Genomic DNA, 25,235 nt, shown 5'->3' with positions numbered 1-25,235 from the left:
GATATCAGATGCCATATAATTAATTACAAACCCATAGATTCATTACTCATTACAGCATTCAAGCTTCAGAAAAACCATACTGGAAGATGTACGTAGCGGGGTAGACAGAGAATTCGATTTCAATTTGGATATCCTACGAACCAAACGAGCCCTTTGATCTTAAATATAATCACATCATCCCTCCACCACTCTTTTCAACAAATTTTGAAGAAGAACCATGAACAAGAGGTGGTACTGCAGCTTCAGATTGTGAGGGCACAGATAGCTCAAATTGCCTCCAAGAAACAGGGGAAACAGAGAGCAGATCAGGCGATACGAGATTATCCCAGCCCCCAAAGGGGTCAGTTGTTGCAGAGGCAGCGGAAGCTGAAGTGGAAGCGTCCCAACCTATGTGTGTCACATGTTTCACATCCGTTGGACACCCTATTTCCATATCCATTTCCAGCACTTCTTCCATATCATCCTTGTAAACTATCAAGGAAATGGCCACACGAATAAGTAAAGATAAACAAGAGCTGTCGTGGTAGTAGTCACATTGACTAGAGCGGATATACTCCCCAAAACAATGATAACCAAATCATGCGTTCATTGAGGCTTACCAAATTGCTGAGAGAAGTTCTTGAAACCCTTGACGAGCCTATGAATACCGGTTGATATGTTTGGTTTCGGGAGAGCCAGGGATCTAAACGAGTTCTTCATGCCTTCGCCCGATAAGCTATCTTCTTCATCTTCTTCCTCTTCAGCTTCTTTAGCTCCTTTTCAGAAATCATCAAAATAACATGAAAACATAAGCTAGCTAGCAAATTAGAGAGAGACACACACTGCATGGAAGTACGTATATATATATGAGAGAGAGAGAGAGAGAGAGAGAGAGAGAGAGAGAGAGAGACTTATTGGAGACGGCTTTGTGTCCGGTTTTGATCTTCTGGGCGGCTGCTGCTGCACGCCGGCAACAGCAACGCTCGATTCAGAAACGCAACCAATTGCGTAAGGAAGAAGAACGAATCTTTCCATTCTTTGTCTCATTTTCCCATCAAACAACGCAAACGAAAAGAGAGATGGAAATGTGGAGAAATGGTGGTTGGGAAAATGCAAAATCGGGGGTGGGAAAATGGTTTGTTATAGCAGAAGAGTATGCGATGCACTGGCTTTGTTATCAAGTCACAATAATTTTACGTATGAAAAAGTCAAGCTACATATGCAAGTATGTTTGGTAGCGATGGAGAAGATAAACACAAATTAACATTTGCAATACTCCAATTGATGGTTATGTTTGGACGTGATTTAAACATTAATTAAGTTGGGTTGAGAAGTTTAACCTAAACAATTTACATATAATTCAGATAAACTAATTAAATGTGTACTTTTGTATACAATTACTCAAAAGTGGGTAGGGTTCTCCACTTCACTTACCTCTCTTATAGATTAAGCTACCAAATTCCACCTTTCTTCTCTCTTCTCTCCTTTTCTTTCGTTTTCTTAATTTGGACTCTAGCTTCATGTAGTGCATACCAAGGGATCTTTCTTATGCATAATCAGAGAAGGAGTTGCATAAAACGGGAACGCTAAGGTGACAGTGTCTTAAATCATTCATATGACGTCATGTGAGAAAGTTAAAACACTTGACGACAAGTAATAGATTTGAGACACTGTCACCTTAGCGTCTCTGTTTTATGTAGTTCTCTCTCAAACAATGTTGATGGCCAGGAATATCAACTTGGGTTATTAGTATTACTTACAAGTAGGGCATATAATATATGAATGATTGCAAGGATAGAAAATACAGTCGTTGAGGGAAGAAAGCTACGTTGTGTCACCACCAACCTTTATTTTATTTATTTATTTATTTTTAGTCAATTTGCTCATACCTTCTGTCCCTGCCTCTGGTTGCAAGACAAACAGCAATCAACAAACTCCGAGGCTGACTCGAGCATCGTTTGGTGTCGAACCAAAACAACAACATGAATTCTAAAACACCACTATTATCGATTTTGCATCAAGTCTTTCGTTAACTTCAAGTACTTTATCATATCACTGTGTCTTTATCTTACCAGTATAACCTCCACAGGAACGAAACGATGACACGATAAACGACTATCAAAATTATTTCCCTATCTATAAGGTCATGAGAAGCAGAGTTGCGACAATCGGTGCACACTCTGAGGTTCTTCATGATGCTATAGGCTATTGCAAGCTCTTTGCGAAAAACGAACATGCAATTTTTTTTTTAATTTTGCGAAATATTTTCAGCAAGTGTTAAGAATTTTTTTATAAGACATTTAAATTTTAAAATTGTGTTTATGGTTTATTAAGCCACAAATGTACTTTTGATAGAATATTTAATCCAAAAACTAGTCAATAAGTGGAAAAAACTAGTTGTAGGCCCAAAATAGGGTTCCACCTCAAGAATAACAATGATGATTTATATACGAATTTGCAAAACAGATAAAAATCGTGAGTAACACTCACGTTTTTTGTGAAAAATGCAATTTTTTTTATTTTCTTGAAATATTTTCCATGAGCATTAAGGAAAACATCATAAGGCATTTGTATATTTAATAGAATATTTAAGCCACAACTAAAAAAGTAAGTGAAAAATATAGTACTGAGGCCTAAAACATGGTCAAAAACGGGTTCCACCCTCAAGAATACTAACGGAAAGTCTTACATTAATTTTCAAAACTCCACGGTGAGACGAAAGTGAAAATAAATAGATTGAACGATGATTTAAGTACGACTGGGTGAGGATTGGTAGCATGGTACCGATCTTTCCATATTCCAATTTATTTACTTTATTTGAGTAACCACTATTAAATTCAAATATCTTTCAATTTAGGTTTTAAATCGTTGATTACAAATGCTTAAATATGAATTATAATAGATTTTGCACGAAAAAATATTTTGGAAGAATATGAAGATGATGGTTTGTTGTTATGGTAAGAGAAATAAAAGAAAAATTAACAAAAGTAAAAAGAAAAAGAAATTGAAAAGTAGGGATCGGTAAGATGATAGCGACTTATATAGCTTAGTCGCTATATTTTTAGCAACTATTATTGATAACAATCGGTAACAAAGTACTGATTGTTTCACTTTCTATTAATTTTTTCCCTTTTTCCATTTAATTTTTTTCTTCCTATCTTACTTTATTTATAATTCAAAGACTTTTAGATTTATATTTATATCCTTGTTTTCAATTGTTTTGACATGGGTTATGAGAAAATCTTCACCGAAAATACATTTTGTAGAGCATGGAGATGATAGTTTGGTGTTACGGTAAGGGAAAAAAGAAAATTTTAACAAAAACATAAAATAGCGGCTTATAAATGTCCCACCCATGGCAACAATGTTTCGTACGGCCAACTATAGTTGACCTTTAAGATTAAAACTAGACTCTACCCCTATTGATGGTAGCTTATAAATGTCCACCCCCAACACCAATGCTTCATGCAGGCAACAATTGTCTATCCATGAGATTAAAACTAAACTGACACAACCCGACCTAGGAAGGTCGAAGCGTGCTGGCCATCACCATGAGGTGACATAACTATAAGGGTAAGTGATGTGAAAAAGTGAATAAATTTAAAACTAATCAGAACTAATTATACTAACAGTGGAAGAGTGCGCAATCGTGGGAGTAACCCACTACAATTATTCAGAGTTTAAAAGACAATACGACTACCAAAAAGTAGTAAAAGCAGCTAAAGTACACTTATTACACAACAATGATAAGTTCATACATCTGAACCGAAGATGATGTCAGAACTGCCAAAGGTTCCTCAAGTGCCACGAAGAAATCAGCTATCTAGGTCTTGAAGGGAGAAAAAACAAAGTTGAGTGGGTCAGCAAAACAACGGTCGTACGAAAACCTTTATTTTTGAACATACTAACCCCTCGCCGTAAAACAAGTATAGTTTCCTTAAAACATACTACATAGGTATGTAAACAACAATAACAACAATATAACCAGGAAATATGCCAAGTCATGATATATCAATGCCACAATAATATAATCATGTGATAAACAAGTATAATCAATGGCTCATCAATCTATGCTAGCACATGAGTCGGAGTTGCATAATGCAACATGTACGACTGGACTTGGTGTAATCAATACGTTATAGTACTACGATCACGTGAAGACTGGCGTCAAGGCGCGGTCACATACGAGTCGGAATTGCCTAATGCAATCTGTACAACATGACTGGCACCTAACTTGGATCCAAGGCGAGCGAATGGTGCGGATGTGAACATACACATGAAGGACTGGCCCTGGCCTTGGGCGGAGTACTAACACCAGGGTGCAGCAGATGAGCATGTACAAATATGTATGAATGTCAGACAGTAATATCCCAACCATATAGCAGCATTTATCACAATTTATATCACAATAATGAATACTTGGCAATATAAGTGTAAAAGTGAATGTCATGACAGTAATATCCCAACCATATAGCAACATTTATCATAATTTATTTACTTTATTTGAGCAACCACTATTAAATTCAAATATCTTTCAATTTAGGTTTTAAATTGTTGATTACAAGTGCTTAAATATGAATTATAATAGATTTTGCACGAATTTTTTTTTTTTGGAAGAATATGAAGATGATGGTTTGTTGTTATGGTAAGAGAACTAAAAGAAAAATTAACAAAAGTGAAAAGAAAAAAAAATTTGAAAAGTGGGGATCGGTATGGTGGAAGCGACTCGTTAGAAGGATCGGTATGATTGTAGCGACTCTTCAGACATTTAGTCGCTATATTGCTAGCGACTATTCCTTCAATAGTCGCTCTATTTCTAGCGACTATAATCAAGGATAACCGGTACCAAAGTACCGATTGTTTCATTTTCCATTAATTTTTTTTCCCTCTTTCCATTTAATTTTTTTTCTTCCTATCTTACTTTATTTATAATTCAAATACTTTTAGATTTATATTTATATCCTTGTTTTTAATTATTTTGACATGGATTATAAGAAAATCTTCACCGAAAATACATTTTGTAGAGCATGGAGATGATAGTTTGGTGTTAAGGTAAGGGAAAAAAAGAAAATTTTAACAAAAAGATAAAATAGCGTCTTATAAATGTCCCACCCACGGCAACAATGTTTCGTGCGGCCAACTATAGTTGACCCCTAAGATTAAAATTAGACTCTACCCCTATTGATGGCGGCTTATAAATGTCCACCCCTAGCACCAATGCTTCATGCAGACAACAATCGTCCATCCATGAGATTAAAGCTAAACCCTACCTCCTAGAAATGTCTTACCCTCAGTACCAATGGTTTGTACAGGCAACAATAGTTGACTCATGCAATTAAAACTAAACCCTACCCCATATTGACTGCGGAATAAATAGTAATGAGACCCAAAATGTTGCTACATAGGGTTTCAGACTCAAGAATATCAATGAAAAGTCTTACACGAGTTTTCGAAACCGCATGGTGAGGTGGAGGTGAAGGTAAATGGATTCCATAATGAACTTTGTACAAAAATACAAAACCGACTAATAATAAGTGGAATAAATAGTTGTGAGGCTCAAAATATTGCCAATATAAGGTTCCACCCTCAAGAATATCAACAGAATGTTTTACATAAATTCTCAAATTCTACGGTAAGACATAGGTGAAAGCAAATGGATTATATGATGAAGTTTGTACAAAATTGTAAAACCGACTAAATACCGTAAGTGTTAGCACATGTTTTTTTTTTTTTTTTTTTTTTTTTTTGGGGGAAAAAGTCCAAATTTTTTACTTGGACAAAATATTTTTCTTATGCATTAAGGTAAACTTTATAAGCATTTAGAATTGGTTTTACCATTTATTGAGCTTAAATGTGTTTTTAATATAATATCCAAGAACTAAACAATGAAGTGAAATAAAGAATAGTGAGATTCAAAATGTTGCCAAAATAGGGTTTCTTCCTATAAAAAATATCAACGAAAAGTCTCTTTTTTTGGCTATTTGTAAGTGAGATTTTTCAATGTGATTAGAACACAAGGTGGTACACCACGTGTTATTATACAAATAGTGAAATATGTGTGTTAAAAAGTTAGTAACTAAAAAGAAATACAATTTACCACCACTTATATAAAAACACGTGGTATACCAATGTTCCGGTCACAATGAAAAATTTCTCTATTTGTAAGACACGAATGAGAATCAACCAAACATGAATAGAGTGAAGTCTCTCTTTCGAACACGTTACTGATTTCATTTTTCGCTTACAGACATTGTCACGAGCAACTGGCCTATTCCACGTATGCGGTTTTTTGGGGTAAGAGTTTTCCACTTTGATTCATCTCACATGAGGATGAGACCATGTAATTGAAAACGTTTGTAAGAAAATGGGTGTACATTTTCTTTCGTGGTATGCATCATTAACAATGGGGCAATGCAACCGAGGAGGGACACAAAATATCACTGTATAGTATATGCTAACATTTTACAAACAAATCAGAATGATGTGTTATAAACGAGCCTCATATGCTCTACTGGTGAAGAAATCCGAAAAAATAAAAACGGAGCACAACACGAAAACAAAATGTGTAGAGCATTCAAGGCTCTTAAAAGAATCAGGTTAGCCTAGGGTTCACAGTTTGCACTTACAGAGGAGGATAAAAATAAGACGACACGGAGAAGCATAGGAAGAGCAAGCCTCCAACTGTGGCGACTGTCCGTTGGGAGATTTTGGATGCCAACATACTCCCTCCTACCACAGCCACAGACGTGCAGATTGTATGTCCTAGTGTTGCACCCACCGCAACTCCAATAGCATTTTTGTGGGTTGCCAGCTGCAGGGTTCAAAGAAACTCATCTCAGTTCAAGAGGAAAAAGTATTGACTAAATATAACATTAACTATGAAAGGGGACTTAATATATCAGTTCAAAGATATTCATCTTACAGCAATTGTCGCTATTTGGCTGCGATCTCCCCACTCTGCTAAAAACGTTAAAATGAATGACTGCAACAGCAAACAGAATTAAGTTAGTAATGAAGGTTATCATAAGACTTCAATCTAACAGCTCAAAGGTCTCAGCTGCATGAGTTGATTCTCAACATCGCTTAGCTATAGAATAAGATACGGATCATATTTGCTACAAGCATGCGCTACAAGTATAGATCAAATAAACCAAATCAGTCATACCTCCAAGAAGATAGGTGTACAAAATCTGGAAAAGAAACGGCGGAAGGGTGTCTTTCCCTGACCAGACTCAAGTTTCTCTTCAACCTAGGTATATCAGATTCCAAGCAAATTTAGACAACAATCGACCAAAAACACTAGTGGAGGGACAAAATTCATGTTGTAAGTTCATAAATGCAATGAAAACATGAGGATATAAAAAGTGATCAGGCATCAGGAATAATGCAGGCAAACAATTTAGAACAAATATGAATTCTAAGAGATTATTCCCACTACTCCTAAATTCCTAGTCCTTTCATGGCTAACTCAAGGGAAACCACAGACCGTAAAAAGTTTTAAACATACGACACCGGTTTACTCAATGTCATCAGCCTACTTTATCAGTTGCACAGTTGAGGTAAAGTTTTTTTGGCAGTCTTCATCACTATACAGATGAGGTTTTTTTCGGAGGTTTCTGAAGACCTCCCTTGTTCACATGTTCATTCAAAAGCATCAAAACAATTCTCGAAATAATTTAAATATTGCTTTATCCAATCTAAAGTTGAATATTATGATCCAAAACTGGGTAGTACAGGCAGCAAGCATTTGCTAGTTTACCATCCATCTATCTAGAGATCATAAATAAACACAAATCAGTTAAAAGGCTAAAAAGTGAAAACATATCATAAACTTACTTCTTCAATTTCTTTCTTCTGGGAAGATTTAGAATCAGATGATCTCCAAGCAATGTAAAGTAACCTCAGTCCAAAAAATAAATATAGAACTGCAAAGAAAATAGAATTACAAAACTCGATTTACAATCAAACATTAAAGCAAGAACATGTGTCTATGATTCTATTGCCAAAAAAAAAACGGAAGATCCAATTCTCATAAAATTTTTTAGTGGTCAAGTAACAAAAAGAATGGGTAGCTTTACCTGTAGCTGCACTATTTGTATGCTTCCTTGATATCAAGTTTGGCACAATCCTACCAAGTCCAGTGGAAAGTACCTAATTGACACACACAAAACTTAAATCTTGATCAGATAAATAGTAACAAATTGCACTTTTCAGTTCTTGAAACCATTTTGTTACAACACCATGGAAACAAATTGCATATTGAAACATCAGATAACTTACCGTCATTATAAACAAGGCTGAAAGTGCACCAGATAGGACAATTGACTTGGGGTGACGCATTGCCATAAGAGCTGCTATTATAAATGTTTCGTCTCCAATCTAGGAGCAGTTATCAATTGGGAAAAATATTAGTTTAAACAACATAGCTCTCTTTGTTAAACAGGTTCAAAAACATAAAAACAAAAATAGCACCACCATGCAAGCTCGATCATTTGTTTATATACACTTGACTTGGTTCCAGGCCATCAAATTTCATTCTGTTATTATGGGATTACTGATTACTAACAGAACAAGGAGGTGAGAACCTCCCATAAATTACCACAACTTTCAAACTAAAATTTACCTAAACAAGATTGAAAAGTTTGTGCACAAACCTCACTAACTAGTATCATTGACAAGCTTGCAACAAAGGCATCGAAAACTCCAAGACCTGAGTCCACGTGGAGGCCGATAGCAACTGAGTCACCCTCTGTCTTGACTCCAAGAGTATTAACTTCAAGAATACCAAATTTTATCTGTACAGACAAATTGATATAGTATTAACAAAGAAATTCAAAGAACAAGATACAGAATTTTCCATTTAAAAAATACAATTGAGTGTTAGGCATACAAGTTACAAAAATCCAATCCAAGTACCCCATCAAAAGCATGAAAATATAAACGAAATGAATACTAATTTTGCGCAAAAGAACCAAATTCAGTTTAGTTTCGTCCGAATTTCAGATCTACAACGCGCCACTTCCAAATAACTGTATCCAAGCTTCTAAAGCATCAAACTACAAATCAAATCAAATAACAAACTTACTTTACGCAACACTACCTAATTCGATGAACATACAATTGAATTTTATACAAGCTACCAACTCCCCCACTCTAAACAGGTCTTGCAGTATCACATTGTAACTTGCTTACAATCAGAGAACAGTAACATGACCCATCAGATAAATAATGGTTAGGGAATGTTCAATGTCTTCGTTTCTGATCCATTTTCTCAGTAACCAAAGAGATTGTAAGATGATAAAGAGAGGGTGATTGTCAAACCTTGCTACGACGGCCCAGATCTTTGGATCCCCCATAGCCTCCCCTCTCAGCTTCAGCCCCAGACTCCTAATCACCCAACAAATCACCACAATTAGAATCATATATACCCATATGTATGCATACAGAGAGAGAGAGAGAGCTACCTGAGCAGAAACCGCGAGGAGGAGGAGCAAGAGGAGGGGGAGGGAGTACGCAATCGTTCTGGGAATCGAGCGAAACCCCATGACTGCAGAAATTGGAAGGTCTGAACTCTGAAGCTGCGATGGGTAGTCGATGGAATCAGAGGGGAAAAGTTTAGGGAGGATTTTCTCAGGAAAATGGATCTGAATCCTTGCTTAGTGGTTTACTGAGATCCTACGTAAAGCCTGTAGAAATGGGAGAGATCTGACGAGAGACGGAGAGGGAGAGATCTTTGCTGAAAGCGAAGATCTCTACGAGTATGAAGGTTTCACATATTAAAAATTTTAAATAGTGGAAGGGACCCTCTTCCCAAACTCTCAGACAGACAAAGGTTTGACCCCAGAATAAAGTGAAAAAGGGACGACGTTTTTAAATCGTATTAGTAATATGTTTTCTTCTTCTTTAGGGACTCTCTTCTCAAACTATCAGAGTTTTGATACTTTGCAATATAACGCGAATCAATCGCACAATTTGGTTTTATTGGTGTCAATTTGACTTATACATTATCCTAATGATGATTTTCATATATACTGTATCATCAATTTAACGATTGACCACATGTTCAAACAGACTTAATTTCACATTTATATAATTGTCACAAGGTTAAATGTTAGGGTGATCTTATATGCATGTTTTCTACCTCTTTTACTTATTATCTGATCATGATTTTGTATTAAATTGGGGAGTTTGATGTGTTTTGTGTGAGTTTTATAGAAATAATAGTCGGAAATAAATATGGATTTTTAAAAAGAATTATAAGGAAAGTATGAAGGAATAACGAAGTGAACTTCTGCTATGTGAGAGTTGTGCTGGAATTTGGGCTTCATCAAATAAGTCCAATTTGGGCTTCATAAAAAGTGGCGGTTGGACTTTTCCAACAAGGAGAAGGACTTTAATTCCTCATTTGGAGGCAGACGAGGATAAAATATAAAAAAGAAGGAGAACCCAGCCCCGTAAAAGAGGAGAAGATTGAGAGCCGAATCCGGGTGTGCCTCTAGGGAAGAAGATTGCAGATTTTCAGGACATACTCGCACACGAATACAGAATTGGAGTTTTGGGTTTCTTATTGAATTCATTCATGTTTGTCATTAGTTTAATCATGAACTAAGTCCTTTTGCTATGACTAGGTGTACTCTGATCATAAACATATAATTCTCGTTATTATATATTAATCTTATTTATTTTTCATGTTGAGTAATTGTTATTGTGTTTCATCGTTATCAAATAACTGGCTATTATTTGTGTGAATAACTAAATTGTGACTGACATGTTGAGTTTAGTAGATTGCTTCTCATAACAACTACCATGAATTACATAATTAAGTAGACGTACTGGTTATGTTTTGTGTAGTATCGCGTAATTATCCATTGAGCGTAAAGGGTTTCGGTTATCTATATTTGTGGCTAGACATAGCATGGGTGGATAGTTAGAAACACGGTTAATATATTCTGATAGGAAATGTTGATGAATCAAGGGATAATTGCTAGTAACATGGGAATAATTTGATGTTAATATGAATAACGGGATTAGATGAGATTGAGAATGAGGAACTTGATGTCCTAGTGCTTCCATATATTAATCTTGCATAATTCATTCACTTTAACTTCATGTTCGATCAATTATTATTTTTACTTTCGTTTCGTTTCTTTGCATATTTGAAGTTGTTATCGTAATCCTTCTTTTATTTAAGTTTAGCTTGAAGTCAATCTCAATAGTAAATTTAGGTTAATCCGATCCTTGTTTGAACGACACTCTACTTATCACTATATTACTTTGACGATATTGTAAACTTCCAATTATCAACAACATTAAACATATTGAATGTATAAATTGATATGATTTCAAATGTAAAACTACATGACCAAATTGTGAAAATTACCTCAAACTGCCGTATATAATGGAGTTAGCCTGCACTAACTTTTCATTTCAAATGCATTAATAAGAAAATACAATATTTCGAATGAATAATTCTCAGTGTCACATGCTATAGTAAAGTTCATATTAATTAGAGAATGTTATAGATGATTTTGTGTGCTAAATTACATTATTGATTTTGTAAAGATATTTACAAACTCACAATAATTAGGTCTCTTTCAAGAGTCCAATTTCTAGTCAGAAGTTGAATTCATGATATGGTGTGGGACTCCCTTATGTTTTCATTCTCACATAAGCAATCAACGCACAAGTAATCTATAGTTGGAATTCATACGTCATTAGGTAAAACGGCCTTATTAAAGTTGCGCATAAAGCACGTACTTGTTCACGTTTATTGTATGTTCAGTTTAAAGAGAAAGTTTGTGAATCACATTCATTGTGCTTGTATACACGCAAATCATAGACAAGTCAACTAATTTATATGTTGCCATGGGCCGAGTCTTGCAAATAGTAATAATAAAATAACATAATTGTACTTTGAGTCGTTTAAAAATGTTAAAATTCAAATGCATATCAAATATAAAAGATGTAAGGCACCGTATGAAGATCTTATTATCACGTTCATTGTGCTTGTATACGCGCAAATCATAGACAAATCAACTAATTTATACGTTGCCATGGACCGAGTCTTGCAAATAGTAATAATAAAATAACATAATTGTACTTTGAGTCGTTTAAAAATGTTAAAATTCAAATGCATATCAAATATAAAAGATGTAAGGCACTGTATGAAGATCTTATTATGGTGAAGTATAGTAGATCAATGCATACACAAACACAAACACACGAGTCATCGCTGTTCAATTGGAAGTGGAAATAATGGATCAATTGGGAGGGCCACTTGGCAATTCCACCAAGCATCTGCAACCAACCAAATTGGTGTGAGAGGGTAGAAGAAAGCTCATTGCATAAAAACGAAGGCCAAAGGACAAATAGAAATCGTCCATGCGTACACTTCTAATCATCTTCTTTTTTTGTCCCTCTTCAAAAAAAAAAAAAAAAAGATGCGATTGCAAAACCAAAAAAAAAAGGAAAGGCCAGTGAGGGCCCAAAACTGGGCCCAACCCAACCCAGATGAGCCGCTCGACCAATCAGGTTTGAGGGGAATGCGTTCGAGCTGCCGCCACTTTTGAATCGTGAAAACGAAGTGAATCTCCGCCGGTTAAGACTTCAAACGGCCCCCGCCTCTTCTCTCCTCTTACTGCCCAGCGGATTTCTCGTGTTGCCACCAAATTTCCCCTTCTTTTCCCTCCAACTTTCACTACTCCCACGCCCACTCATTTCATTTATGTATGTATTTTGTTTGTTTTTGGTGTACTAATTTCTAGTTATTCTATTTTTAATTTAATTTAAAAATATATATAAACGAGTAATGAACGACTCTATATAAAGTGCCTGAAATAACTCTTTTTTTTTCTTATTCGGTTACAAAAGAGGACAAACTGGAAGGCATCGATCCAACAAATAACTCAATATACTATCATGTCATCGTTAAATCCACTAAAAAAAGATAATCTACTCGCTCAACAAAACAATAACCGCTCTAAATAATTATGCAAATGGTGCATAGGTAATAGATTTAGCTAGAAAAATATAGGAATATGATTATCTCCCCTCCTAATCTCTTTTCCCTTCTCTCCCCTTCTATTTGAACAGTCACGGTTAAGCCACGTCAACATCTTATATTGATTTTTTTATAGAGACAATAAGACAAAAATCAATGTGTGAGAGGAAGGAAGAGAAGATGATGGGAATAGAAGGGAAAAAAATCCTACTCCAAAAATAGATGGATGTCTTGACAACGGCATTCGTCAAGCAACTATTATAAAAGTAAAAGCATGAGAGCTTTACTAATTAAATAAGCAGCAGCCTACAACAAATCTTGTCATGTTTAGCACCACCGAACGTTGGTGGCGAGTCGAACTCATACGTTGAGCAAGCAGAACGACCACTTTGTCTAAGCCAATAATGCAAAGAAGGGATGTAAAGGTGCAAAATCTCAGTACCAAAATTAAGGCAGAAACAAATTAGAAGAGCTTCCGAAAGTAAATAAATCCATTGCATAGCATAAAGTGGGAGAAATTGACATGTTGCTTTTTACAGGATTAGCAGGGAGTAGCTAGACATGATCTGATGGTTAAATAACTAAAACAAATATGCATGGTTACCCTTTTTAGAGGGCACAAAAACCATATTTATAGTACATTTACATAACCCTTTTTCTAAGCTTGATCATCTCACCTTAATTATTGTGATTCTTCCTTCTTTTAATGCTCACTCTTTTCGTTTTCGTCTTAAAGTTTTCGTTATTCTTTGTAGTGGATGAAATTTAATGCTGATAGAGTTTGTTGTGATGTTATTAAAATTGGCGTGTCGGTGTAACATTTCGTTATGAAGCGGTTTTTGTTTGAAAAATATCTCACGTGACGAGCCTTGACGTGGTGAAGTTTCAAGTTGCCAGGAGGGTGGCCAGCTGGCCTTCGAGTGACAGATTGAGCTTGAGGGTGACGCCCTCTCAGTTGTCCAGATCATCGGATTCCTGCATGGTGACTATTCCTCGTTGGATTTAGTTGCTGAAGACATCAAAACGAGACACTAAGACTTTGTTGCATTTTAAGTATGTTATGTCTGCGAACTAACAAAAATGTAGTTTAAATTTATTTTTATAAACACTTTTTAGATCGTGTAAAATTGTGTTAGTTTTCTTGACGGGCATATAGAAATATAAAGAGGAGGGACCCTAGACCCATCGTTTCGTAATTGTATATTCTGTCGATGGTAAAACTCATTCGTCAACCATGCATGCATTTGACTATTTTTGGTCTAGAAACCTTTTTAATATCTCAACTACTTTCCTTCATATTAATAAAAGAATATAATTACAACTATTTTCTTATTAATATATCACTTAAATATCTATGTGAGTTTTTAAAGCTCTCAAAAAAAATGGGTTGTCATGACGAAATCATTAGCTAATCACTTTTAATTAAAAAATAAAAAAAGTAATTAGTAAGATTTCGATTATTATTAAAAAAATTGAAAATCAAAATAAATAAAAAATGGGAGGGAGAGCAGACAGTGGAAAATATAAAGAAATAAGCTGGAAATAGTAAAAGCGGTTACAGAAAGCGGTCCGAGTTTCTGGTATCCGGTTTGGGGGAAGCGCATATTCGCAGCCCAGAGAGTGGAACCTACTCGCGGCGCAAGCCGACAACGTGTCGAATAAAAATTGGCTGAGGGCATTGACGTCGAGCAAAAACGCAAAAGCAAAGGGGAATGGTGAGGGAGGAGGAGCACGCGTGGAGCGGGGAGAGCGAGTATAGGAGCTGAGGCAGTCGCGGGGGAGGGAAGTAGTGTGGGGTTTGGTCCGTTTATTGCCAAAACGCGGGTGAAAAAGCTTGTCTGGTTGAGAGATGGTTGGTTTTTATTCCTCTTCTCGTTTGTGGAGAGGAGAACACACCGCTCTCTCTCTCCTCTCTCTGTCCCTCTCATCATCTCTCTGTTAAAACTGCTTTCTCTCTCTCCATGTAAAAGTTTCTCTCTCTAGAAAGCTGTTATTCTTGTTAATTTGGCTCTCTGTTTTCTTTGTTTGGTCTGGGTTTGGTCTGGTTTAGATAGAGAGAGGGAGAGAGGGGAGAGAGAGGAGAGATATAGTGTGTGTGTCTGATCGTTGAGAGGGGGATTTGGGTAGAGTGCCGGGTAGTTGAGGGGGAGGGGTTGAGTGAATGAATGGGAATTCCGGTGGGGTTTGCTAGAGTGACGGCCAGGTGGTGGTGGTGGTGCTGCTGCTGACGACTTAACTTACTGTCTCTCTCTCGCCGGCGACGGAGCCATGGACTTCGATGCCGGAATTCCCATGTCTCGTGCTGCCGCGCCCGTCACCGACGCTCGCTCACTGTCACCCTCCTTGACCCAAGGTCATCTTTCCCTCTCTCTTACATAACACAACGCACATGCATTTGTCTTTGTATGTCAATAATTGTCGTTGTTTTCTCTGTTTCTGTTTCTCTTTTGTTTCGCCATTGTTTCCTTGTTTCCCCAATCACGTTTGCTGCCTCCGCCGATGCGAATTGTCCCTTTTGACCTCTCAATAGCTCAATTCAGATGTGATCAATGCTTCAAATCTTCTTCAGCTTCGTCAATTTCGATTCCCAGGACTTGAATTCGCATGTTTTTTTTGTTTTTTAATCTGATTTTTTTTTCCGGTTCTCGAATGATTACAGAATGTTGCCTCTTGTTTTGTTTTACCAAAGTTTTAGCCATTCCGTGACGATTTAAATACAGTAATTGTTATAGCACGAAAATCGCTATGAGAACCGTTATTTCAGAACCAATTTAAACAGAAAATGCAATGTCAATGTTGAATTTAATTACCAGTTTAAGGCACAATTTATTTGCTTGATTGTCTTCTTAAGGCATACAAGTGGTAACAGAATGCAGACGAAATGGACTCGTCAAAAATATGCCTTTCACTTGAATTTTGATGAGTTTGTATGACACAATGTAACGAACTTAGTTATGAAATGTTATTTCAGATGCAATGTGGCAAATGAATTTGAGATCAAGTGAAACAATGGAAGCCGGGCCCTATCCCGAGCGTACTGGAGAGCCAGATTGTTCTTATTACATCAGAACAGGACTTTGTAGATTTGGGGCGACATGTCGCTTTAATCATCCACCTAACCGCAAGCTGGTATAGTTTCACCATGTTTACGCGATTTTTTATGAGTTTAGTAATCTTTAATCTTTCTTCAATACTTTTTAGCACAAGGGTAGTATGCTTCGTGTCTAAAGTTTAATAATTTCATTCAATTTGATTGAAATTATGTCTGTATAATAAGATTCTGTTTATTGCCAGGCTATTGCCGCTGCAAGGATGAAGGGAGAGTTCCCCGAAAGAATTGGACAACCAGAGTGTCAGGCATGTATTTCTGTGGAAGGTCGGTCGTGTAATTTTGGTCTGACTTCAATAATATTTGTTAAACTTCCCTGCAGTACTACCTGAAGACAGGAACCTGCAAGTTTGGAGCAACATGCAAGTTTCATCATCCTAGAGACAAGGCGGGAATGGCTGGAAGAGTTGCCTTAAATATCTTAGGCTATCCACTTCGACCGGTTTGATTTTCTGTTTTCATCTCATTATTGTGCCATTTTCACTTCATTTGTTCATTTCCGTTCTCTTTGCTTTACTTGAATGTTTACTTCGTAGTTTATTTTTGTGGCATACGGACAGACAGGGGACTCGCCAATCGTGTTGATGTGGTGAATTTTACAAGTAGTGTGACACAAAATAATGATTTAAGAATCACCCATATGCTAGAGGAGAAACCATTTCGTCTTAGGACCGAGTGTTCCACTTTTACTCTATACTTGAATATGTGTGGTGGCCATGTTGTTTGTATACTATCTGTATATTTGAAGTAATTGTAGAATTGAACCATAACTGCTGCTGCACATTTTTCGTTAAGGCATACTGTACATCTATAAATGTCTATGCATATCTGCTTTAGAGATTGTTTTGTAGATCTTTGTGTGCATCTTAGTTGGTACGATAAATTCCTTACTTTTTGTTCTTTGTTTTTAGCAGAATGAGGTCGAATGTGCTTATTATTTACGAACTGGACAATGCAAGTTCGGAAGCACTTGTAAATTCCACCATCCCCAACCTACTAATATGATGGTTTCAGTGGGCGCCTCTCCTGTATATCCTACTGTCCAATCTCCAACTACTCCTGGCCAGCAGTCGTATGCGGGAGGAATTACAAATTGGTCAAGAGCATCTTTTATTCCCAGTCCACGCTGGCAAGCTCAATCAAGTTATGCTCCTCTCATTGTTCCTCAAGGAGTGGTATCAGTCCCGGGATGGAACACATACAGTGTAAGTTTTATTGTACCCTTCTGTGCAAAATGCTTTGATGCTCTTGTTTTACCTTATGATTGCAGGTAAGGGTGCAACTAGTTATTGTTTGTCTCGGAATCAATTTAATCGGAGTTATATGCATGTGTGTTTAAAATTGTTGATCTTACTGCACAAATAATAGTTTGAAAATCTATCTCATGAGAAGAAAACAAGATGAAAATCAAATGGTTTGCAATTTCTTTTACTGCACTCCATCAGAAAAGCTCTAATGCAGCAGCTTTTGAGTTTGAGTTCAATAGTATATTTGCGCTATGGTTCCCTGAGCACAATCAACACGCTTATTTTGTTGGTAATTTTTGCAGGGCCAAGTTGGCTCCGTTTCATCTCCAGAGAGTCAGCAACAAACAGTGGGAAACAGTCAGATGTATGGAACTTCACACCAAGGTGAACCGGAAAATTCAGGATCTCAAGGGGGCTTTTCTCCTTACAGTTCCGGTTCCATCCCTGTGGGGTTCTATGCATTGCAAAGGGAAAATGTATTTCCTGAGAGACCTGGCCAGCCTGAGTGCCAGTTTTATATGAAGACCGGCGATTGTAAGTTTGGTGCAGTCTGTAGATTCCATCATCCTAGGGAGAGGTTAATTCCTGCTCCAGACTGTGTTTTGAGTCCAATGGGCCTTCCTTTACGACCGGTGAGTTACTTTTACTGTTGGAGTTTGGTTATAAACTTGAGCTATGGTTTCGAAACTAGTTGTGTGCTCTTATTACATCTTTCATTAAGTAGTCTAACTTGGTGACATTTTACACGATGAATCTGGTACACTTTTTAACAGGGAGAACCTTTGTGCATCTTCTATTCTCGTTATGGTATCTGTAAGTTTGGACCAAGTTGCAAGTTCAACCACCCTATGGGTATCTTCACTTTGAATCTCTCTGCATCATCTTCGGCTGATGCCCCAGCCCGGCGTTTGTTGGGTTCAACGTCGGGGGCTGCTTCATTAAATTTATCATCAGAAGGGCTAGTCGAAGCAGGATCAGCAAAGCCCAGGAGACTTTCATTGTCAGAGCCGAGGCAGATGCCTAGTGCTGAGGATAACATTGACACAGAGGAGTGAAAAGCGGCTCGAAAGCGAGCCATTTACATTAACAATCTTTTGAGGGATAAAGAAGAGTCTGGTATGATATCTGTAAATTGAAGTTGATTATGTCCTGAAAATGCATTCAGCTGACAGATTCAACTTTCTGAATTTCACATTGCTGCATTGTATAAAACATCTCCAAATGTTGTCACTTGGAAAACCCAATGTGAACATTCTGTCCATCCCAAATCCCAAATTTTCTCATGTTATGATTTATTTTTCGCGGGTATTACTTGAAGCCTTGTAAGTTGTAATGAAAAGTTTGATAAAAATAGAAAATTGTAGGGAAGGATGAGTCGTGGGATAAAAAAGAGTTCAAAATATATTGTATGCATCTTGTAATTTGTTTTATATGTTTTTTTATCAGGTTTATTGTTGACATCATTTGACCAAATAAATGTCATGACCTAAACCGTTCATTCACTTTGGATGTCCAAATCCAATCATTCATTCCTCGCTGCCCCACTTCCGCCAACTAGCCGTTTGATCAAAATCCAACAGTCCGGATCCTGGACTAGATGGATTTGGTGGAAAGGGATCCGGACTCGTTGTTAAATATTGGTCTGCATGGATGGTCCGCACCTTTGGTCCGACAAGAGAAACCCTCGTACCTGTACTGCACATAATCAATCCTCCCTTGTTCCTAATTTTTCCCAAACCCAACTAAAAACCACTCCCACAGTCGACTCCCTTTCTAGGCTTTTTCTTTACGTTTGATTTTCCAATTCCTCAACCCCAAACCCAAACTTACCAAATCAAGCAGCTCAAAGCAAATACCCATTACGGACCCTTGTTACCATAACATTAATGATCCACCAAATCGAATTCAAAGGCCGCTCAAGAGAAAAGATCAAGGACCCACTTCCCAGCTCACACTCTTTTACCAAATTCCCATGACCTTTTGCCTCTCAAAGCTCACACCAAAGTAGCACCCATCTCAAGAAGCAATTCATGATGCCTGCTCGTGCTCATGGGGTCACCTTCTCTCTCCTCCTGCTGTCCTTTTTGGCTACCGCTATCTCCACCACTGAAGCAGCAAGCTTAGACCATGTGAGTGTTTCGCTTCAAAGACCCCCCAACTTTCCTTTCAATTTCATAGATCCCTGTACTTTTGCTTGTCAAATGGGTCATGATTTTTTTTTCTGGGTTTTCTGTGATTTGAAGTGCTTGTTTGTTGTTTTGAACTTTTAAGGCCAATGGGTCTGCAGCTGTGGGGCCACTGGTGCCACTGATCGGAGCTGAAAAGATGAAGACTTTGGTGATGAATGAGACCAGGAGGAAGTTGGGGAGCTTCCGGATTTGTGCATTGTGTACTTGTTGTGGAGGTGCCAAAGGTCTTTGCTTGCCTTCTCCTTGTTGCTATGCCATCAATTGCAACATTCCAAACAGGCCTTTCGGTTTCTGTTCTTTCACACCCAAGACCTGTAATTGCTTTGGATGCCGTATCTAACTCTTCCTCTCTATATTTTATAATTTTATAATTAAAAATTGTTTAATTAGGGGTAATGTTTGATTTTGTTGGGAGTCTGGATGGGAAAAAGAATATCTGTTCTTGATTTGTTTGCTTAGAAGTTATGAAATTTATTTATATTTCCAGGTTAGCTTATTTCTATATCTAGTGGGATAATTTTCCATTGTTTTTTTTTGGTGGAATAAGCAGTGCCTGGAGATAGGATTAGCATAGTTGTGAGGCAATTTAGGGAACATTTTCCTTGTTAATGGAGCTATTTGGGGTTCTTAATGATATTTTATTGACTTTCCAAAACAATATATTAATGTAAGTGCTCAGTAGAGCTACTGTGAGTGACACTCTGTGACAAGGATTAAGGTTCAACTCCCATGTTCTATTATTTTAGTCTTGTGCTGATATTCTATTAATTTGTGATGAGTTTTAGTTCACGTTTTTTAAATGAAAGTGGTTGCTACTAATGTTTTCTTCTGCTGCTTCCACTTGATGTTTACTAGTTTTCCACTTGATGTTTACAGAATGTGAGGGTTTCATTTCATCTGCTATAAATTGTTGCTTTCTGTCTGTAATTTCAAGCATTTCATTGGGCATATAGATACTTGAGAGAGAGAGAGAGAGAGAGAGAGAGAGAGAGAGTTCTCCTTGCTTAGCTATGGCTTCTGAGTTACCTGCAACAGATGGGAGATTGGATATTGTTGGTGGTGGAGATTGGAGAATTAAGTAGATTAGATTTTAGTCGAACAGTAGGTGGGATGAGTTAGTGTGATGAATATTAATGCATGTAGCTGGAAGTTGGGTTGGGTGGGGGTATGGGGGGCAATTAAGCCATCGCCACTAAGTTTTGCTTCCATGATGTTGAGATGGTAGTTTTACAATTCTTGGATGGATATTAATTGCATAACTTTTATTGCTTGGAATTTGCTGGTTTTTTCTATATCCTCGTGTAGATTGTTGCGTGAAATGCAAGTCTCAATGCACCAAAAGTTTGTGTTTAGGGTTTTTAGCTTACATCTAACGGGGATGCTACTGTAATGGTATTTTAAGTTGAACACGCAATGTCATGCGAGAATGTTAAAATGTATGACAGTATGGAATCAAAGAGTCCTTTTAGGCATGGGCAGTGAGCCACATGATCTGATTTTGGTGTCTTGATGAGAGTGTTTTGGGGGAATAAAGGGAATCTCATTGACTTTGCATATTGTGATGACATAGTTGTATGGGGCGACATGCCAACAACCCATGTGCTGCTCAAAGTGCTTGCCCTTGTTTTCCTCTCAACTTCCCTCCCTTGCTGGTCACTGGTCCAACTGAGGTCATGTTTCATTTATTCATTTGACCAGTGAACTAAACGAGCGTTAGTCCTGTTGGTTAGGGCAGTATGACAAGTCTATCGAGTAAACTCAAAACTAGCAAGTGGTACTAGTAGTAGTGTAACTCATGACAGAAGGAACCTTCAATTAAACCACAAGCCATCTCTAGGCAACGTTGTAAGCTCAATCGGACGGTGCTAGTACAACAAGATCATCAGCATCAAGAGAAGGAGATGTCATCAATATACAGGAGGCCGGCCAGCCAAGCCTCTCTCAAGTATAAAGTGGAGTTGGTTTCTATCTATGTTCACATTTACGTGTCAACTATGTAAAAAAAGGAAAATTTCGGGGGACTTAAAACCTTGCTTTGGATAATGATCCTCCAAATTTTAAACCATCTTCTGCGCTCTGAGCTTCCTCCAAATGAAGGACGATGGATGTCGATATTCATATATAGGATAGGAGCGCTCAAGCACTAACCAATTACTGGCTACCTGTAGGGATCGATCCAACATTTATCATTCTTGATGGCTCGTTCCCATTTCCTTCTGAACACTTTCATTTCGTTGTACGATTCCCGCCTCACCTGCAACATTAACAACATGAAGAAACGAAAACCGTTTAATCAATCCAATGAAGACTATACGTTAAATACAATACTATCGTGCCAACCGTCAAGAGACTTACATCAGCTCTGTGGCCCTTTCTTGTGGATTTTGATGATGGTGACGATTCCTGCCAACGAATTTTATCCTTCGTCACCTGATCACTTTGATCATCTGAGGATCCCCCCAGTGTAGGGCGGCCGTAATGGATTATGTACTCGGCATCCACAACCCCAACTTTTTTAGTTCGATCCCCCTATTACAACATTACATATACATTCAAAATCAAACACAGAAAGAATGCGGGTCTGTTTGTTCCGCAAACAGCAGAAGATCGGGGCAAAGGAAGTATAAGAACTTGCCTGTGCGCAATAGCCAATCTGCATATCTAGTCCCCAAGCATGAATCAAGTCATTCTGCAATTAACATAATCAAACCGGCGCAAATTAAGCCGCCATTGACTCTACTCTCACGCGAAGAGAAAAATAGGTATTTGAGTTGAGTTCCAGGAGGCAGGACAATAGAAATAAGTTAACACACCCACCTGGATCATATACCATACGCAGCGCCAGGCAGCTCGAGAGAAAACAGGAGCCATCACTTCTATCCAACTGCAGAAAATGCATTGCATTATTTTAGTGGACGACTTCTGCAACTACAATACTAAATTACCAATGGAATTGTCTTGAGCAATCAAATGGAAACACAGTTTTTACCCAGTGCAAGGAGGAGCTGTATTGCTGTCGTGACAACCTTTCCCATTGTTACTTGACTTGTAAGTCCTTCTGCAGATACAACATGAACTATATCAAGTTGTTTGAAATTAAGGGTTCTTGAAATTAACTCATATGTCAACATTCAACAATATGCCTCAAGGGAGTTCATCATTTAGCAGTTATAAGAGACCTGTGTGCTACCGATCCTCTCAAACGCACAGTAATTTGATGATGCACCTCTGATTTGGAATAATCCAGTGCAGGTTGTGATATCTCAAGCCCTTCCTTTTGAACAATGGATACGTACCTAACAGTAGTGTTAAATAACAAGTTGACAAAATGGGATTAAGAACCAGTAAGTAGCTTCCAAGTTTTAATGTCGGTATAATGTACAAGGTTGAGAAAAGAGATGCAGCCGGCCAACAATGTACATACCGTTGGGGGTGGAAATTGTCAACTCCGAGGTCCTCATCCCAGAGGAAAATGTAACTATATTCGGCAACTATGTCAGGATGCAAGAAGCGCTTCGCAAACCACCTAGGCATCAACCAGAAGATCACATTTCAATACTGCAGCTTTGACTTAACTGGTTTCAGGCATGCAAAGATAAAGAGTAAGACCAATTAGTTACCATTTAGTTTGATTGACTGCAGATATATGAATGACTTGGTCACTCCATTGAAATTCCTTCCATTGATCGACGATGCCATCATAATGGAAGAGCATCACAACGAAACCACTTGACAGAAACTGAAACATGGTGAGCGAAAAGCAATTACTTGTAAAGAGCTATGAACAATGAAAAAGAATTATCAGCAGCACTTAATTTGGACTACCTTTGTGAGCATTGTTTTATAGGACATACCTTTTTGACCATTTTACTAACAAGATCTTTTTGCTTTATCCCAACGGCCATGGCAAACAAACTGGATGAAGAATTTGCATCTTTCTTCTCCAACAATTTAAACGAAGGTTTCTGGGCAAACAGTGTAACAGTTAAAAATTTAGATAAGCCTGCAGCACTTCCAATTGGAGCAGCAGGATGCAAAGTTACAGAATCATCAGGTGAATGATTCAGGAGCTTCCGTTTCCAAAAACCTTACCTTTTTAGCATGCCACAACGGCTGCATTTCCAGATTAGAAGTCTTGGCAACAATACCTCGAGGAAGTGGCTCACTTCCGTAAGGCTTATCTTGATTCTAAAACAGATACAAGAAGTTATAAGTAATAAATCACAACAACTCATTTGATAGGAAAGATGTATGGAACCTGAATGATAAACAAACCTTGCATTTGTATTTTAGAGTTTGCAAATTGTTTGTGACTTTCCAAAATGACGATGAATCCTGTGCAATAGAACGCAAAATTGAAGCGATTATGTCAACACCAACTCAACTTTCAATTCCAATGTTCAGGCCGGTAAAACTGATAATTTATAAGCTTAGATATCGGAGTTCACACAGAAAATACAGATTGGATTCGGGACTAAAAGTTGATATACGTACACGCATACATACATACCTCTTTGTAATCTGATGATGATATGTATGCACTCACTATGACAAATAATATACACAGCAGAGAAGCTGCCGGGAGAATACTACAAAAACACGATTTTCCGCTTCTCGAATCTGCACGAAAAGTAACCTGACAGGAGAAGGCAACGAAAAATTGGAGAAAACATGTCAAAACAATTTAGATGGCTGGAAAAAGAGGTAAAAAAAAATACAATTTGTAACCAAGTTATCTGCAAAGAAATTAGAACAAATGTCCTAATTACCTACTTATTGTTACTTTCTGACCGCTAATCATAAATTAAACTAATAATTACAAAATTCATTGAAGAAACAGAAGTGATGATCAATTATGTACAAGAAAGCATGCATCCTCATCATATTTCTTAACCAACCGCTATTCAATTATGCTCGGTAGCTCCAAATCCAATGGTCAGGAAAATATGTGCAGAGGAATTCGAACAAGGAACGATGAATTCGATATATCTAACAGCCCCAAAAATCCCAATAAAAACAAGAAAAGCATACAAGTATCTGTCTTTATAATCAATATGTTCACTACCAATTACCAATTACAAATTACAATATCAGTATTAAGGGAGTGAAAGACGAACAGGTGATCCGTGCTTACAGAGGAGGACTTCATCTTCCATGCAACAACCCGATTTCTGTTCTTTCTTTGCGTCCTGGGGCTCTTGTTTTCGATGAAGAAATATGAATGCTCAGCTCCGTTTTCTGGGTTTTTTGTTCTTTCTCGTTCGCAGTTTTTACAGGGGACGGAAAATGTGTTGCAGAAAGCAGGATGATGGAGGAAGGAGCGATTGATCACAGGAACCCAGAAGAAACAAGAAGCAGAAGCATCAGCATTCGGATTCGGATTCGGGTTCGGATTGGGTGACTACCATTCACCAATCATCACGACGTAGATTTGTCAAACATATTGAGGCACGAAGAAAAGGAAGAGCCTTGACTCTCTAGACACAGAGAGAGCGAGAGACAGGATGTTTGTTAACGGGCACCCGAATAACACGCGCAATATTATTTAAACAAAATTAAATAAATAATAGTGGGGAAGCACTACTCTCACGATCTTTGCTAGTCTCTTGGTACGACTACGACCAGAATTATTACAGTAATATTAGAAATATTAAATTTGCAAGTTAAATGATGTATTACCAATAAAAATAAGTACGTTTATCAACGTTGGA

At 37.5% G+C, this 25,235-nt stretch overlaps 5 protein-coding genes across 5 annotated transcripts; 2 read left to right on the top strand and 3 right to left on the bottom strand.

The window, feature by feature from the left end:
* Window positions 1–34: 34 nt before the first annotated feature.
* On the bottom strand, window positions 35–1,071 carry LOC137722443 (CRIB domain-containing protein RIC4-like). The gene is made up of 3 exons (XM_068461447.1): window positions 891–1,071; window positions 600–755; window positions 35–471 (listed from the first exon to the last, which is right to left on the bottom strand). The coding sequence occupies exons 1-3, from the start codon at window positions 1,024–1,026 to the stop codon at window positions 170–172; spliced, it is 594 nt and encodes a 197-aa protein (XP_068317548.1). The 5' UTR covers window positions 1,027–1,071; the 3' UTR covers window positions 35–169.
* Window positions 1,072–6,405: 5,334 nt separating this feature from the next.
* Window positions 6,406–9,817, bottom strand: LOC137722972 (GDT1-like protein 4). The gene is made up of 9 exons (XM_068462110.1): window positions 9,444–9,817; window positions 9,301–9,366; window positions 8,634–8,774; window positions 8,260–8,358; window positions 8,058–8,130; window positions 7,816–7,904; window positions 7,145–7,228; window positions 6,902–6,961; window positions 6,406–6,790 (listed from the first exon to the last, which is right to left on the bottom strand). Exons 1-9 carry the CDS (start codon window positions 9,522–9,524, stop codon window positions 6,602–6,604), a joined length of 882 nt encoding a protein of 293 aa, XP_068318211.1. The 5' UTR covers window positions 9,525–9,817; the 3' UTR covers window positions 6,406–6,601.
* Window positions 9,818–14,814: 4,997 nt separating this feature from the next.
* LOC137722313 (zinc finger CCCH domain-containing protein ZFN-like) lies at window positions 14,815–18,737 on the top strand. Its single transcript, XM_068461281.1, has 7 exons — window positions 14,815–15,332; window positions 15,951–16,108; window positions 16,274–16,336; window positions 16,411–16,530; window positions 17,003–17,293; window positions 17,638–17,967; window positions 18,109–18,737. The coding sequence occupies exons 1-7, from the start codon at window positions 15,248–15,250 to the stop codon at window positions 18,388–18,390; spliced, it is 1,329 nt and encodes a 442-aa protein (XP_068317382.1). The 5' UTR covers window positions 14,815–15,247; the 3' UTR covers window positions 18,391–18,737.
* Window positions 18,738–18,890: 153 nt separating this feature from the next.
* LOC137722316 (uncharacterized) lies at window positions 18,891–20,264 on the top strand. Its single transcript, XM_068461283.1, has 2 exons — window positions 18,891–19,464; window positions 19,607–20,264. Exons 1-2 carry the CDS (start codon window positions 19,366–19,368, stop codon window positions 19,862–19,864), a joined length of 357 nt encoding a protein of 118 aa, XP_068317384.1. The 5' UTR covers window positions 18,891–19,365; the 3' UTR covers window positions 19,865–20,264.
* A 1,060-nt stretch (window positions 20,265–21,324) lies between these two features.
* On the bottom strand, window positions 21,325–25,038 carry LOC137722315 (uncharacterized). Its single transcript, XM_068461282.1, has 13 exons — window positions 24,659–25,038; window positions 24,035–24,160; window positions 23,800–23,859; window positions 23,617–23,712; window positions 23,379–23,489; window positions 23,145–23,263; window positions 22,949–23,050; window positions 22,704–22,820; window positions 22,514–22,582; window positions 22,342–22,408; window positions 22,160–22,213; window positions 21,880–22,053; window positions 21,325–21,778 (listed from the first exon to the last, which is right to left on the bottom strand). Exons 1-13 carry the CDS (start codon window positions 24,671–24,673, stop codon window positions 21,683–21,685), a joined length of 1,206 nt encoding a protein of 401 aa, XP_068317383.1. The 5' UTR covers window positions 24,674–25,038; the 3' UTR covers window positions 21,325–21,682.
* Between the last annotated feature and the right edge of the window lie 197 nt (window positions 25,039–25,235).

This window comes from Pyrus communis, chromosome 17, assembly GCF_963583255.1.
Source record: "Pyrus communis chromosome 17, drPyrComm1.1, whole genome shotgun sequence".
Classification (NCBI taxonomy): domain Eukaryota; kingdom Viridiplantae; phylum Streptophyta; class Magnoliopsida; order Rosales; family Rosaceae; genus Pyrus; species Pyrus communis.
Note: the sequence above shows the minus strand (reverse complement) of the source record. Positions and strands in the feature narration are given on the sequence as shown.

Coding starts and splice junctions, on each gene's coding strand:
- LOC137722443 (XM_068461447.1), bottom strand. CDS start 1,026: ATGAGACAAAGAATGGAAAGATTCGTTCTTCTTCCTTACGCAATTGGT. Junction 756..890: donor CACAAAGCCGTCTCCAATAA/GTCTCTCTCTCT, acceptor ATTTCTGAAAAG/GAGCTAAAGAAGCTGAAGAG. Junction 472..599: donor GAACTTCTCTCAGCAATTTG/GTAAGCCTCAAT, acceptor TTTCCTTGATAG/TTTACAAGGATGATATGGAA.
- LOC137722972 (XM_068462110.1), bottom strand. CDS start 9,524: ATGGGGTTTCGCTCGATTCCCAGAACGATTGCGTACTCCCTCCCCCTC. Junction 8,359..8,633: donor CAATGATACTAGTTAGTGAG/GTTTGTGCACAA, acceptor AACTGCTCCTAG/ATTGGAGACGAAACATTTAT. Junction 7,229..7,815: donor AGAAGAAAGAAATTGAAGAA/GTAAGTTTATGA, acceptor TGATATACCTAG/GTTGAAGAGAAACTTGAGTC.
- LOC137722313 (XM_068461281.1), top strand. CDS start 15,248: ATGGACTTCGATGCCGGAATTCCCATGTCTCGTGCTGCCGCGCCCGTC. Junction 16,109..16,273: donor ATCCACCTAACCGCAAGCTG/GTATAGTTTCAC, acceptor GTTTATTGCCAG/GCTATTGCCGCTGCAAGGAT. Junction 16,531..17,002: donor TAGGCTATCCACTTCGACCG/GTTTGATTTTCT, acceptor TGTTTTTAGCAG/AATGAGGTCGAATGTGCTTA.
- LOC137722316 (XM_068461283.1), top strand. CDS start 19,366: ATGATGCCTGCTCGTGCTCATGGGGTCACCTTCTCTCTCCTCCTGCTG. Junction 19,465..19,606: donor AAGCAGCAAGCTTAGACCAT/GTGAGTGTTTCG, acceptor TGAACTTTTAAG/GCCAATGGGTCTGCAGCTGT.
- LOC137722315 (XM_068461282.1), bottom strand. Junction 23,051..23,144: donor GCAGTCAATCAAACTAAATG/GTAACTAATTGG, acceptor GTTGATGCCTAG/GTGGTTTGCGAAGCGCTTCT. Junction 22,054..22,159: donor AGATTGGCTATTGCGCACAG/GCAAGTTCTTAT, acceptor ATGTTGTAATAG/GGGGATCGAACTAAAAAAGT.